General features: G+C 28.1%; 4 protein-coding genes across 5 annotated transcripts; 3 read left to right on the plus strand and 1 right to left on the minus strand.

The window, feature by feature from the left end:
• The first annotated feature begins 17 nt into the window (after positions 1–17).
• LOC111414664 (uncharacterized) lies at positions 18–1167 on the plus strand. Its single transcript, XM_023046063.2, has 4 exons — positions 18–248; positions 298–480; positions 545–715; positions 766–1167. Exons 1-4 carry the CDS (start codon positions 18–20, stop codon positions 976–978), a joined length of 798 nt encoding a protein of 265 aa, XP_022901831.1. The 3' UTR covers positions 979–1167.
• A 4826-nt stretch (positions 1168–5993) lies between these two features.
• On the minus strand, positions 5994–7365 carry LOC111414661 (defective in cullin neddylation 1 domain containing SCCRO). Of its 2 annotated transcripts, XM_023046059.2 has the most exons (3): positions 7085–7365; positions 6294–6887; positions 5994–6244 (listed from the first exon to the last, which is right to left on the minus strand). In XM_023046059.2, the coding sequence occupies exons 1-3, from the start codon at positions 7085–7087 to the stop codon at positions 6059–6061; spliced, it is 783 nt and encodes a 260-aa protein (XP_022901827.2). In that variant the 5' UTR covers positions 7088–7365; the 3' UTR covers positions 5994–6058. The 2 variants fall into 2 exon arrangements, with proteins under 2 accessions (XP_022901827.2, XP_022901826.2); XM_023046058.2 differs by lacking the exon at positions 7085–7365 and having other exon boundaries at positions 6294–6896.
• Positions 7366–7607: 242 nt separating this feature from the next.
• LOC111414648 (putative glutamate--tRNA ligase, mitochondrial) lies at positions 7608–9520 on the plus strand. Its single transcript, XM_023046041.2, has 6 exons — positions 7608–7748; positions 7820–8054; positions 8113–8308; positions 8356–8570; positions 8629–8860; positions 8913–9520. Exons 1-6 carry the CDS (start codon positions 7640–7642, stop codon positions 9486–9488), a joined length of 1563 nt encoding a protein of 520 aa, XP_022901809.2. The 5' UTR covers positions 7608–7639; the 3' UTR covers positions 9489–9520.
• Positions 9521–12816: 3296 nt separating this feature from the next.
• Positions 12817–14093, plus strand: LOC111414646 (mitochondrial ribosome-associated GTPase 2). Its single transcript, XM_023046039.2, has 3 exons — positions 12817–12972; positions 13027–13512; positions 13569–14093. Exons 1-3 carry the CDS (start codon positions 12862–12864, stop codon positions 14082–14084), a joined length of 1113 nt encoding a protein of 370 aa, XP_022901807.2. The 5' UTR covers positions 12817–12861; the 3' UTR covers positions 14085–14093.
• Positions 14094–14528: the final 435 nt, after the last annotated feature.

Genomic DNA, 14528 nt, shown 5'->3' on the forward strand with positions numbered 1-14528 from the left:
AATGTTAAATATTGGAGATGTACCAAAATTGGAAATTGGAATGCTGTGTAAATACCGTTCAGAAAGAGTTGCCATTCTTTCCAAAGTACAGACATGAATATCTTTTTGAAAATGAACTGAAAATTACTTGGTTTGAATCAAACTTTTCACAATCAAGGTATAATTTTGAACACATCAACATTGCAAGTAATGCTTGTACCATTATTGTTATATTATTGGCTGCAAAATGTTTTGAAAATAAAATTCACGTAAGATTAATTTTTAATGTATTAATTTTTTTCATCACAATTTTTTTAGATGTTTGGCCCAGAGAAAGATATAAATTACTTCTTAGTAAAAGCATTCGGTGAATGTATTTTAGAAGGAAATGAAATTCATCAAAATTTAAAACAACGAGGTGCTTTAAGTAATGTTAATTTAACGGTTCCGGAAGGTATTAAACATTCAGGATTAAATAAACAATTAGGTCTTGTCGAATGGGTAAATAAAGCATTTTTAAAATTATAACGCAACCCAACATACACCATTGTTTATGATTTTTAAGAAATGCAAATTACACATGCAACCCCTTGGTTTAACACTATATAAAAACTTAAAGAAATGCTGGTTACAATGGTTAAGTTGCAATCTAAGTCAAAAACGTGAAGATCTCTACGTGGTACTAATTTCGGATTCAAGAAGTGTTTTATTCATATTAAATTCGACTTTGAATACGGTAAATTTAAGATTATTTGAATTAATCAAATTAAAAATATCGTTTTTAAGGTAACTTTAATAGATTCCCATCAACATACGTTTGATAGAGGGGCTGTAATTGCGATTGCAACTCGGCATAAAATGAAACATCTTTGTAATTGGTTTGGAGATTTAATTTACAGTTGTTATAAATCAACACCTTTGTTATATGAATTATCCTTCTTGTATTTTAAAGGACAACGAGGAGGTAAATCGAAAAAAAAGCGATTAAAGGAAATTTAATTAAAACAATGATAAAAAAATAGTAAAAGGTTATATTAGAAAAATAGTATTAGAAGAAAAAATTGTTCATCTAGGTTTTAAAAGGAATACATGCTGGAAGCTGGAAGGTCAACATGAAAATCAAATTTAACGCTAACGAGTGGAAAAATTGGATAAATTTAAATAATAATTTTTATTTTCTCCATTTTATATTGCTTCCTTTTTTGAGTATGTTTATGGATTTATTTATTTAATTATTTTTTTGGTGTGTATGTTTTTTGTCAAACATTTAAAATTAAGTTAATATTTAGAATTGCAAAGATTAGAAACATTCGGGTTGTGTCTTTGTGTCTCTTAAAACAGCTAAACCTGAATGTTTCTAGTTCTAGGTCTAGTGTTAGTTCTAGAGATAGTGTTAGTATAAAACTAGGAACTTAGAAACTTCAAAAACTAGAAACTTCAATTATAGCATCAAGGAATGTCGGTTTTCTTTTGAATACCAATTATAGCGTGAAGAAATGTTAGGATAGGTCAGTTTTGTTTGAAACGCTAATTATAACGTGAAGGAATGTTCGGATAGGTCAGTTTTGTTTTGATACCCTAATTATAGCGTGAAGGATGTCGGTTTACTTTTGAACCCCAATTATAGCGTGAAGAAACTACAATCACAGCATGAAGGAATGTCGGTCTTCTTTTGAACCCCAATTATAGCGTGAAGAAACTCCAATTATAGCGTGAAGGAATGTTAGGATAGGTCAGTTTTGTTTTGATACCCTAATTATAGCGTGAAGGAATGTCGGTTTTCTTTTGAACCCCAATTATAGCGTGAAGAAACTCCAATTATAGCGTGAAGGAATGTTAGGATAGGTCAGTTTTGTTTTGATACCCTAATTATAGCCTGAAGGAATGTCGGTTTTCTTTTGAACCCGAATTATAGCGTGAAGAAACTCCAATTATAGCGTGAAGGAATGTTAGGATAGGTCAGTTTTGTTTTGAAACCCTAATTATAGCGTGAAGGAATGTTAGGATAGGTCAGTTTTGTTTTTATACCCTAATTATAGCGTGAAGGAATGTCGGTTTTTTTTGAAGGCCAATTTTAGCGTGAAGAAACTCCTATTATAGCGTGAAGGAATGTCGGTTTTCTTTTGAACCCTAATTATACCATGAAGGAATGTTAGATGAGGTCAGTTTTGTTTACAAATGTCAATCAACCCGGAAAAAATATTGAAAAAACCAGAACTAGACTTAAAATAAGTGCATGGATGCATGATTTGCGCCAGTGAGCTGGCACCAATTTAATTTCATGTGAAAATAGCAAAAATCCATTTGCGCCAGTAATCATAGTGCCAATAAAGTTGACCGAACGTCTAGTTTTTGGCGCCAATAGTAGTAGATATTGGTATTGGTAAAGAAAACGAGCAACTGTATAAACGTGTTCGACCGTAAATGAAGCCTTGAAATTATGTCGAATAAAATAGTTCCCAATTTTGTCAAAAACTCGGCAAAGGCAAAAAAAAGAACTATACGCTATGTGTATAAAAGTAAATACCACAAGGTTTTAAATTCGTTCGGAAGTGGTGCATTAGCTGACGATGTGCATAATTATGTATATTCATGGCATAGTTCTCTAATTAAAGTACTTGATGCACCTAGGTAATTTCAATCGACGATCGAACCCAGTACCTATGTTTATGTTATTTTTTTGTTAATAACATGAGGAGTTCCAAGGAGCACATTTGCATTACCACACTAATGACAGCACGAAGTACATCACTTGACGGCATTTTTGTTACTGTGCCAGTACATAATTATAACTAGGGCACGGAACTTTTGTAACGAAACGACACGATTTCCCCCCTCCACTCGTTCTCAGCAGAAAATTTCATACAAAAGTTGTTCTAAATTAAATTCTAAAACAATTTTCTCAATACAAAATATATAAAAATATATATATAAAAATTTTTTTGAGGCTATGTTCTTAATTATTGATCAAATCAAAAATTTTTATTAACAACATTTGTTTAGAATTACTTCAGGAACAGTGTTTGTTAATAAAATTTTTTGCTAACTTGAAATTTTAATTTCCCACTGAACAGTATGGTACAAAAATTAATATTTTTGAGGTTATATCCTTATTGTTGATTTAATCAAAAAATGTTGTTAACAAAATTTGTTTAGAATTACTTCAGGAACAGTGTTTGTTAATACATTTTGTTGCTAACTTGAAATTTTAATTTCCCTCTGAATAGTATGCTATCAAAATTAATTATCTCAATAATTATTGTTTTTATCAAAAAATGTTTTAAATAAAACTTGTTACAATTTCGATTTTGAATCAATTATCTTAATAACAAAATTTTACATCTCTATTAATTAACCGTCTAAATGTAATTATGTATAAAAATGAAAATTAATATTTTGATGTTATCTCCTTAATTATTGATTAAATCAAAAAAATTTGTTAACAATATTTGTTAAGAATTGCAGCAGGAACAGTGTTTGTTAAAACAATTTTTTTCTAACTTGAAATTTTAATTTCCCACTGAATAGTATGCTACAAAAATTAATATTTTTGAGGTTATATCCTTATTGTTGATTTAATCAAAAAATTTTGTTAACAAAATTTGTTTAGAATTATTTCAGGAACAGTGTTTGTTAATACAATTTTTTTCTAACTTGAAATTTTAATTTCCCTCTGAATAGTATGCTATCAAAATTAATTATCTCAATAATTATTGTTTTTATCAAAAAATGTTTTAAATAAAACTTGTTTCAATTTCGATTTTGGATCAATTATCTTAATAAAAAAATTTACATCTCTATTAATTAAGCATCTAAGTATAATTATGTACAAAAAAAGGAAAAATTATTATTTTGAGCTTATCTCCTTAATTATTGATTAAATCAAAAAATTTTGTTAACAAAATTTGTTTAGAATTACTTCAGGAACAATGTTTGTTAATACAATTCTTTGCTAACTTGAAATTTTAATTTCCCACTGAACAGTATGGTACAAAAATTAATATTTTTGAGCTTATCTCCTTAATTATTGATTAAATCAAAAAAATTTGTTAACAAAATTTGTTTAGAATTACTTCAGGGACAGTGTTTGTTAATACAATTTTTTGCTATCTTGAAATTTTAATTTCCCTCTGAATAGTATGCTATCAAAATTAATTATCTCAATAATTATTGGTTTTATCAAAAAAATTTTTAAATAAAATTTGTTTCAATTTCGATTTTGAATCAATTATCTTAATAAAAAATTTTACATCTCTATTAATTAAGCATCTAAGTGTAATTATGTATAAAAGTGGAAAAATTATTATTTTGAGGTTATCTCTTTAATTAATGATTAAATCAAAAAAAATTGTTGACAAAGTTTGTTTAGAATTGTTTCAGGAACAATTTTTGTTAAAATAATTTTTTTTTAACTTGAAATTTTAATTTCCCACTGAACAGTATGCTGTTTTTTTAATCAGAACGAGTGGAGGGGGGAAATCGTATCGTTTTGTTACAAAAGTTCCGTGCCCTAATTATAACATTTATGTGGAAACAACTGAACTGGCTTCTTACTGGCGCCAGTAATCCATGCATGTAGAAACGTGGCCTTAGAAGTAGAATGTTTCGGGTTTAGCCTTGCATTTTCAGACAATTTTTTATTTATATGTTTTGTGTATATAACGTATCACAAATAATAATATTTATTAGAATTAGTATGTATTGGTCCGATAGTGACGTCATTTCCTGGTTTATAAGAGATGTGCATTATTGTTTTGCATATATATACTATCTCCTATATCGCTGACTCCCTATCTAAGCAATGAGTGGCGAGCGTTTCCATCAAAAGCAGACGGAATGATATATGTTTTGTCTTTGTCGTGCCCCCATATCGCGAAGGCGCTTGCGCGAATCGTAAATTTTTAAGAGTTTGAAGTGTTTCGCGCGTATTTTATGCAGCTTTGAAATGCAATTATTGTAGATAGTTGACTTTAATTATAAATTATCGTAGATGCATCAAATAAATTAGAATATATGTACTTTTGTGTGAAATTGACGTTGAATATTGCTTTAAATATCAACTTTATGTAGGTTGTTCATTAAACATTATATTCTTTACTTTTGTTTAGGCAACCCAAATAACAAACCAAATTTTATGTAACCATGACAATTTTGTCGATTTCAAATGTTATAAATAAAACAAGAAGCCATTATTGTATTAGATTTTAGGTTATGTTTATGTCAAACATTTATTTGGTGTTTTATAAACATCAAGGTCATCAACTGCTATTAATTTTTAATTCACCGTCCAATAAGATAAAAGCGTACTCACCACGTGTTCACGCATGTCTCTTGTGTAGACGGGGGCACGACAGACACAGATATATATATATCTGCACTCTAATGTTTACACTCTTTTGCTGCCTTAGTCAGCGATATAGCAGATAGTATATATATGTTGTTTTGCAAGTAAAGCAACCAAATATACAAAATCGGTAATGTGTAATTCTACATTATCGACAATTCCCGTACAAACCATAAATTTTAATCAAAACGGATTTATTGTAAAAGAAAACAGTAATAGAATAAAACTAATATTTATTTATTTTTTTATCATTTATAAATTGTATAAAGTGTAAATAAACTAGTAGTTAATTAATGTACAGAGTTGCTATTTATTTTCCAAAGTCTAATAAAAAAAAAAGTATTCAATTTTTTCTCTTTTTTACAAACAGATTCTCTTTTTAGATTTGAATCTTTATATAAATTTTAACCTTACTTATTAAGAGTTTTTTTTTCATTTAAATTTATACAAGTTCGCAAAAATATCTACGTTAACTAACCAATAATTAATTAATAATCACTCGGTATGTACAAATATCCTAACGAAAAAATGGGGTTCACTTTCATTGTCCCCCCTTTTTTTTCTATCGTATGGGTACCATCTAATAATAAGGGGGTACCCAACGCACGATTTTCTTGTATTTTTTTTTATTTTAAGAAAATCGAAACGATCACGAAAGAAACGAGAGAGAAAAAGAGCTAGAAAGCGTCTATTTTTTTATAATGTTTCAGATGAAAACAAAGTTTCTAGTGAATGCTAGTCCTGACTCGTACTGTGAGGCTGCTCCTCCTTGGTTCTTGTACTTGCCCACTCCACGAAATCATCAATTAAAACAGGCCACGCGCCTTCTTCATCATAATTACTCATATCATCTGCTATTTGACCGGCAAAATCTAATAAAAGGTTCCATGTATCTTTTGGTATTGATCGTTTGTGATGTTCCTATATTAAAAAATTTAAAATAATTTTTTTTATTATAAAATTAACTTACCTGTAAAAAAGTACACCAAAGATCAAGAAATTTAAACCTCCCTTTAAGTACAATATTCCAATAAGCTATAGCCATATCAAGATCAAGTCCTTTTTGACCAGGATTTTTGGCATAATTAAAAGTAAATTGATAAAAATCTTTAAACTTGTAACTATCCCTAAGTTCATTTTCAAGGCTAGAAAATCTTCCTTTTAATTTATCGATTCCGTCACAGCCCATTTCAATCATTCCGTTCATAAATTCTTCCCTTGTGAATTCACATTGTGTGGCCGCTTTGAATTTCCACGCGATAATCAAGACTAATTTTGACTCGGGTGTCAATTCGAGATCATCGAGGAACTTCATTATACCGTCTGCTGTTATTTTATCGGGTTCTGCTGGGTCTCTATATCGACCGTAAAGCGAATCCAATTTTTTTCTGTCTACGTTTCTCGGTTCTTTATAATAAGCTTCTGGATTTTGAAAGTAATTGTCGCTAGCCAAATCCAACTTCCAATCATTTTGAGCCAAACAGAAGATTGCCGTATTCTCCCCAGTTTGAGTGAACGATATAAATTTCTTCACTTTTTCTTTTTGAGATGATTTTAATTTGTGCTGTAACATGTAAGTGAATAATAATAATTAACGATTAATAACTAATTCGATACACTAGTTGTAAATTAACAACAACGGATTATTTTTTTTAAGGTTATAATACATTTGACAGATGACAAAAGATTTTGATTTTTTATAACAATCAAAAAAAAATTTACGTTGATTTCGTTTGGTATGATTGTTGTTTAGTTATTTACCATTTCTATATGAGATATAAACGGGGATTTAGCTCGGTGTGATGAGTAAAAAAACGAGTCAAAACAAATACATTCTTCAAGAATAACAAAAATTAACCTCTAAAATTAACATTCGGTCAATGATACCACCTCCGTAAATGTTACGAGACCTTTTTTTGACATCCTGGTTACTTTTTATTTTTTTTAAATTGTTTTAAAACATCCGAAATTAATTATTTTTTTAAAATAATTTTAAGTATTAATAACAAATAAAGCTTTATTTTTATACGTTATTTTATTTCGGTTATTTTTTTTTCTCGTCCAATAAAATATAAAAATGGAAGCGACAACAGCACCATCTCTTTGTTAGAAGTGTAATAAAAAATAAATTGACATATTTAAATAATATAATTTTAGATTAATTAACATTTCAAATGTAAATATAACTGTAATAATTAAGATAAACAATTTACTTATTGTAATAAATAAAATATATAACATTTTTTTCTTTTTTTTATTACTACCCATTTAAGTATTTATCAAAAATAAGACATAACCTAACTTTTCAAAGGAATAATGTGTTATAATAAAATACTTTTTAAAACTAAATCAATTAATTTTAGTACATTTAAACAGTATTATTCGCAACAAAACGTGCGAGTGCGTTTCGCCCCCAGTCCAACAGGTTAATTTCTAACCTCAAATTGAAAGAAATCTTACAAGTAACAAAATGAAATTATAATTTAAACATTTCAGGTTTCCTTCATTTAGGAGGATTACGCACAGCGTTATATAACCATTTGTTTGCTAAAAAACATCAAGGAAAATTTATTTTAAGAATAGAAGATACCGACCAAACTAGAATTGTTGAGGGTGCGTCCGATCAATTGTATAAAGATTTAATATGGAGCGGTATTGAAATTGATGAGGGACCACACACTGGAGGTGAATTTGGTCCGTATGTTCAATCAAAAAGAACTGATTTATATAGGTTTGTTCATGTATTTACTTTTTGTTTTAATTTTAATATTATTATGATAAAAACGTAGAGAACAAATTGAGGTTTTATTAAAGAATGGTTCTGCCTATCGTTGTTTTTGTACAAATAAGCGATTAGAATTACTGCGAAAGGAGGCGGTAAGAACCAGACAAATACCAAAATATGATAATCGATGTCAACACCTCACAGAAAATGAGATTTCCAAAAAGATATCTTCTGGAGAATCTTTTTGTATTCGATTTAAAGTAAGAATTAAGGATTATAAGTTTATTGATACTAATTTTATAAAAAGCTTTTAAAAGGTTATGAAAAATTCAATGATTTAATTTACGGTGACATTGTTTATGATATAACATTAAATGAAGGTGATCCAATTGTTATAAAATCGGATGGTTTTCCAACGTATCATTTTGCAAATGTAGTTGATGATCACTTAATGGGTATTACTCATGTTTTGAGAGGTGTAGAATGGCAAATATCGACTACAAAACATTTATTAATGTACAGGTTAGAAAAAAGTGATTTATACATTTTTAATGAATACAAAAACAAATAATTAAATTAGAGCTTTTGGATGGCGACCACCTTTATATGGCCATTTACCTTTATTAATTAACGCGGATGGGACTAAATTAAGTAAAAGACAAGGTGATATCAAAATATCGAGTTACAGAGAAAATGGGATTTTACCTCAGGCTTTAATTAATTATATTACATGTTCCGGTGGTGGTTTTAAAAGAGATTTAGAACAAAATATTAAACCGAAATGTTTTACTATGAAAGAACTTACGGACCAGGTAAAAATTAAAAATGATTATTTTAATTTAATCAAATTTTAATGCATTTTAGTTTAATTTGGAAAATATAAATGTGTCATCAGGAAAATTAATGCCAGAACGGTTATTGGAATATAATCGTTTAGAAATTGAAAGAAAACTCAAAATTCCTGAAGAACAACAAAAATTATGCGACGTTTTAAAGAATTTAATCAAAGAAACTTTAATTGATCAAAAATCGAAAATAACGTTACAACTAGATGATGATCATATTAAAAAAATTCTTACATGGTCTGTAAATAGAATAAATAAATTATCTGATCTTGTATCGAAAGATTTAAATTTTTTGTGGATAATTCCATCGCACGATGTTCGTTTTGATTCGAAAGAAATGGAACGAGTTAGTAAATTACAATCAATTTTGAATGAAAACGATGATGGAAGTTTCGTTAAAGAAAATCTCGAAATTCTTTTAAAACGATTTTCTCAAGATAACGATTACGACTATAAGAGATTTATGAAATTGTTACGAACAATTTTAAGTGGTTTAAAAGAAGGACCTGGAGTTGGGGAAATGATGGAAATTTTAGGCAAGGAAAATACGTTACATAGAATTGATAATTTTTTAAATCATAATAAAATAAAGTGATTTATTTAAAAAATTGTTTTGTTTTACTTTTTACTTAGTATTTTAATAAAGAAATTTGTTAGAGCGCGTGAAATGACATAATTTAGTGATATTTAGACATTATCAAATTTGAAGTTGGTATGTCATAACAAATGTCATTTATCATATTTATCTGTCACTAATTCATAGATGGCTCTCATCACATGATTACGTTTAATTTAATAATTTGATTATTTTAAATTATATATTTTTTATATTACGTAAATTCTGAAGAATTAAATCGTGTAAATTATTTATATTAAAACCTCATCTATAGTAGTTTGGTTAATTTATTATTTTATTTATTGAGTGATGTTATTCATAGATTACAGATGGCTCTCATCTCAGCGATTACATTTAATAATTTAATTGGTTTAATTTTTCTTATATTTCGTATAATATTAAAGAATTAAAATGTTTTAAATATTTACATTATAATCTTATCTACTGTAGTTTGTTTAATTTATTATTTTATTTATTGAGTAATGTTACTCATTGATCACAGATGGCTCTCACCCCAGTTAATTTATTAATTAATTTAATTATTTAATAATTAATTGATTAAGAATTATATATTCTTTATATTATTTTAAAGAATTAAATCGTTTACATTATTTACATTAAAATCTCATTGCTATTTTAAATTTGTTTTAAAGTTGTGTTAATAGATGACTCTGAAATCACATTTTTGATTAAAAACTTGTTAATTATAATAATTAAATAAAGTTGTTAAAAACTGTTAGGTAAAGTGTTAAATAATACAAAAAAAATAATTAAACGTTAATTCAATATAACATTGTTTTTTTATTATCACAATAAAAAAGAACCAGTTAACCACAAATCGATGACGTATCCGTTAATTTTTAAATAAATTTTATTGATAACAATAGGAATCACATTTTTTATATTATTTGGCGATAAAAATAAGATGAAGTTAATGCTTTGTCTAAGTCCAAGTGCTCGATAAATAATTCGGTGTTTTATAATTTGATGGGGAATCACATTGGGTCATAATGAAAAATCCGGTTAGATAAAAAAGGATTGTTTAAAGTTTATTGTATGGCAATAAATAAAATTTATTGTAGGGATATAATAAATAATAGCGTCATGGAAATCACAGCCAAAAAAGAACTTTGGCGATACATTTAAATAATACTTATTGACTAGATTAATTTAATGCAAATAAAATTATTAATTTAATTAATTAATAATTAACGTTTTTTATGAATTTTTAAATTTGCTATGCTAATTTCGTAGTAAGGAACATTAATTTTTCGACTATATCCTAAATGAATTGACGATTGATTATTTAAATTAACAACGTTGTTAACAGAAACACTATTTTTCGTTGCACAGAAGCTTTTTTCTTCTAACTTTCCTTGAACTTTTTGAAAAATCTTTCCATTATTTCCAACATATTGAATATTTCTTTCATCGAAGTGGTCGCCCAACTCAATGTAACCATTATTTCCAACGTAATTTATCCTACCACAACCACTTTGAACCGAAACTTTACATCCATCACCAACAATTTTAATACAACCATCGTTACGAAACACATTAATCGTACACAAATTTCCAATCACTTTTATTACGGAAACATTCTCCGAAATTGTAACTGACTGTGAATTACCAACAAATTTATTTGAGGATGATTTTTTTTCGTACGAAGATACTCGATCTGTTGGCACAACCATAATTTTAATTTAAATTTGAAACCTCAACTTTTGCGAAATCAAACGGTTTTATAATAACTTAAATGTTGCAGCTGTTGCCAAGCTTAAATACCAATCGCCCCCACTTTTCCTCAAAACAGCACGCTTTTAACGTGGTTATTCACCGTACTCTCTCTCTTACTAAAAATTAAACTACACAGAGATACCTACACTGGGGAACTACCTTTATATCAACGAATAGCGTTTTAAAGCGGAGGTTTTAGGGGTCACCAGATTATTGCTAAATAACAACTGATTTGGCACTGAACTACAAACCTTCACTTCAATCATTAATTAAGTTCATCAAGGATTTTTGTATTATTTTATTTTACAGAATCGTTTTTGTTTGATCATCGCATTTTTTTGTGGGGATTTACATTTCTTTTGTAAAACTATATTGATACAGGATGTCTCCGATCTACGACATTTCTCTTTCATTTTGTGGAATTTTTTTAAACGCAGATAAATGAATAAGAAAAAAAAGTACCCGACTTATCAGTTTTTATGAATAAACGTATTGCTAAGTGAAATCTTTATTGACCTATCACACTGTTCGATATTATCAATTGAACCCACTCGTAAGGAAGTCCTTTCCTTATCAAAAAAATTAATCATGTTCAATTATTCTTGTTCAATATCTCAAGTGTTTTTTTCAATGATGAATAAGACATATAATTAATATAATAATACAGTAACTAAAGACTTTTCAATTTAAATAATCAATTTTGGCGCCATTCAAAATTGCAACTTAAAAAAATTAATTTTATTAATCCAATTAATTTTCACAATATACCGGAAATTTCGTATAACTCCCAAGATCTAAGAATCATTTGGGTTTAGCCACACGTCTCTAAAGATGGCTAAACCCGAATGATTCTAGTTCTAGCCATAGTGTTAGTTCTAGTTTTACACTTGCCCTGTCACTAGAACTAACATTAGACCTAGAATTAGAAACTTTCAGGTTTAGCCGTCATAAGGCTGAACTGGGCTGATCATAATGTTTCTAGTTCTAGGTCTAGTGTTAGTTTTAGTGCTACTGTTAGTCTAGTTTTATTTGTTAATCAGCACTAGATTATTGTATATTTTTATTGAGTTATAACGGATATTGCTTTCCCCGTATTAATCCGTTATATCCAAGTTTTGGTCACTTCAAAAAATTCTTTTTAATATTAACAAATTCATTCAGCTTTATATTATGTAAGTACTAAATAATTTTTCTACGTCATTGGGGATTTACGATATAAACACAAATTTAATTAAAACATTTTTGAAACGGGACATTTTTACCATATCATTCAAAGAATGTAAACGTCGTTTAAATGTAACTGCGCCACAACGTATTTTTTTTATTTTGAACATTCTTAAACAATACAAAATGTTCAAAGCAATTTAAAAAATGCTTCAATTTTTTAAAATAACCGCCTTACAAAATGACAACATAAAGTAACTAATTTCCCCAGATTATGATTAATTTTTTTTAACTTATAAACATTAATTTTAATAAATAATTTTATTAACACATCCAAAACATCTTATTTATCATAATTATATTAATATTTTAATTTTTATTTAACTTATAAAACGATTTTTAATGTCTTAACCTAAAAAATAATTTTGAGGTTAAAATTTGATTACACAAAATGATAAAAATAATTAAATATACATTACAGAAGACGAAATTAACTAGGAATTATTCAAAAAAGCTTCCGAATCCTTTAAGAAGTACAAAACCTCGCTCAATTAGACCATCTGTACTGTATATTAATTTTTTATTAAATTTTATTAAAACCAACTCTTATTAGTAGGTTCAAAACTTTATTGATTCAAAATCCGTTCGAGTAATTGGTGGTAAAGGGGGTGATGGTTGTATATCTTTCCTTCATTTATGGGCAAATGAACGTGCAGGACCCGATGGTGGAGATGGAGGAAACGGAGCTCATGTCATTTTTAGAGCATCGAGTAATGTAAAGGATTTAAACCATGTTTTATCGGTGATTAAAGGTGAAGATGGTGGGAAAGGAATGAATAAGGATTGTTGTGGTAAAAACGCCCAACACGCAATTGTTGATGTTCCTATTGGAACGGTTTTTCACGACGAAAACGGAAAAATTATAGCAGATCTAAACGAAAATGGAGTTTTATTTGTTGGTGCTCGAGGTGGATCCGGTGGTAAAGGAAATCATTATTTTATAACAGATATTGAACAAGCCCCAAAAATTAGTGAATATGGTGCTTTAGGAGAAGATTTACGGTATAACCTCGAAATTAGGAGCATTGCTCAAATAGGATTTGTATGTTTATAATTTAATTTAAACTGAAATATATTAAAAAAATGTCTTTTTATTAGATTGGCTTTCCAAATGCAGGGAAAAGTACGTTATTACAAGCAATTACAAGAGCTCGACCAAAAATAGCACCTTATCCTTTTACAACGTTAAAACCTCACATAGGAATGGTTCAATTCGATGATTATGAACAAATTGCAGTCGCTGATTTACCGGGAATTATTCCCGGTTCTCATAAAAATAAAGGATTAGGATTTCGTTTTTTGAAACACATAGAACGTTGCGTTGCTTTTGTGTACGTATTGGATGTGTCTGATGAGAATGTTTTAGAGAAATTTGAAGTCTTACGCTTTGAATTAACACAATTTAATAAGGAGTTTGTGGAAAGACCACAGTTTATTGCTGCTAACAAAATCGATTTGGCAGGTGTAAAGAGGAATGTTGAAATTTTAAAAGAAAATTGCGGTTTGGAGGTAATTCCGGTTAGTGGGAAGTTAGGTTATAATTTGTTAGAATTGTTAAGAAAGTTTAGAGATGTATATGATGTATCGAATTTTAAGGTTAGAAATAAAGGTTAATAAAAGTTAGGTTGTTATTTGTTTGTGTAATAAATTAATTAATGAAAAATGGGAATATTAAATAAATTAATGAAAATAGTAATATGTAACCAATGAAAGGTTATATAATGAAAGTTTTGTACTTACTTTCTCAAAAACCACCACAGAAATATTTAACTTTGACGTTTGATTTGAACATGACATTGACGTTTGAACATGATAACCAAAAAACTTTTATATTACCAATCTTGTTCGACAAAATCCCTAAAATGGTTTAAGTATATTATGATTTGTTAATGGAAATACTTCCAATGAATTATTTATTATTCATTATCTTCTAAAAAGACATACGGTCATTTCTTGTTCAGGATAGGTAACATTGAATCTTTATGGATTTTAGCCTATACGGATGAAGAGATCAAACGAAAACAGTGTAAAGATAAAGTGTGAAAGAATACTAAGGAC

This window comes from Onthophagus taurus, chromosome 6 (assembly GCF_036711975.1).
Source record: "Onthophagus taurus isolate NC chromosome 6, IU_Otau_3.0, whole genome shotgun sequence".
In the NCBI taxonomy this organism is placed as follows: Eukaryota; Metazoa; Arthropoda; class Insecta; order Coleoptera; family Scarabaeidae; genus Onthophagus; species Onthophagus taurus.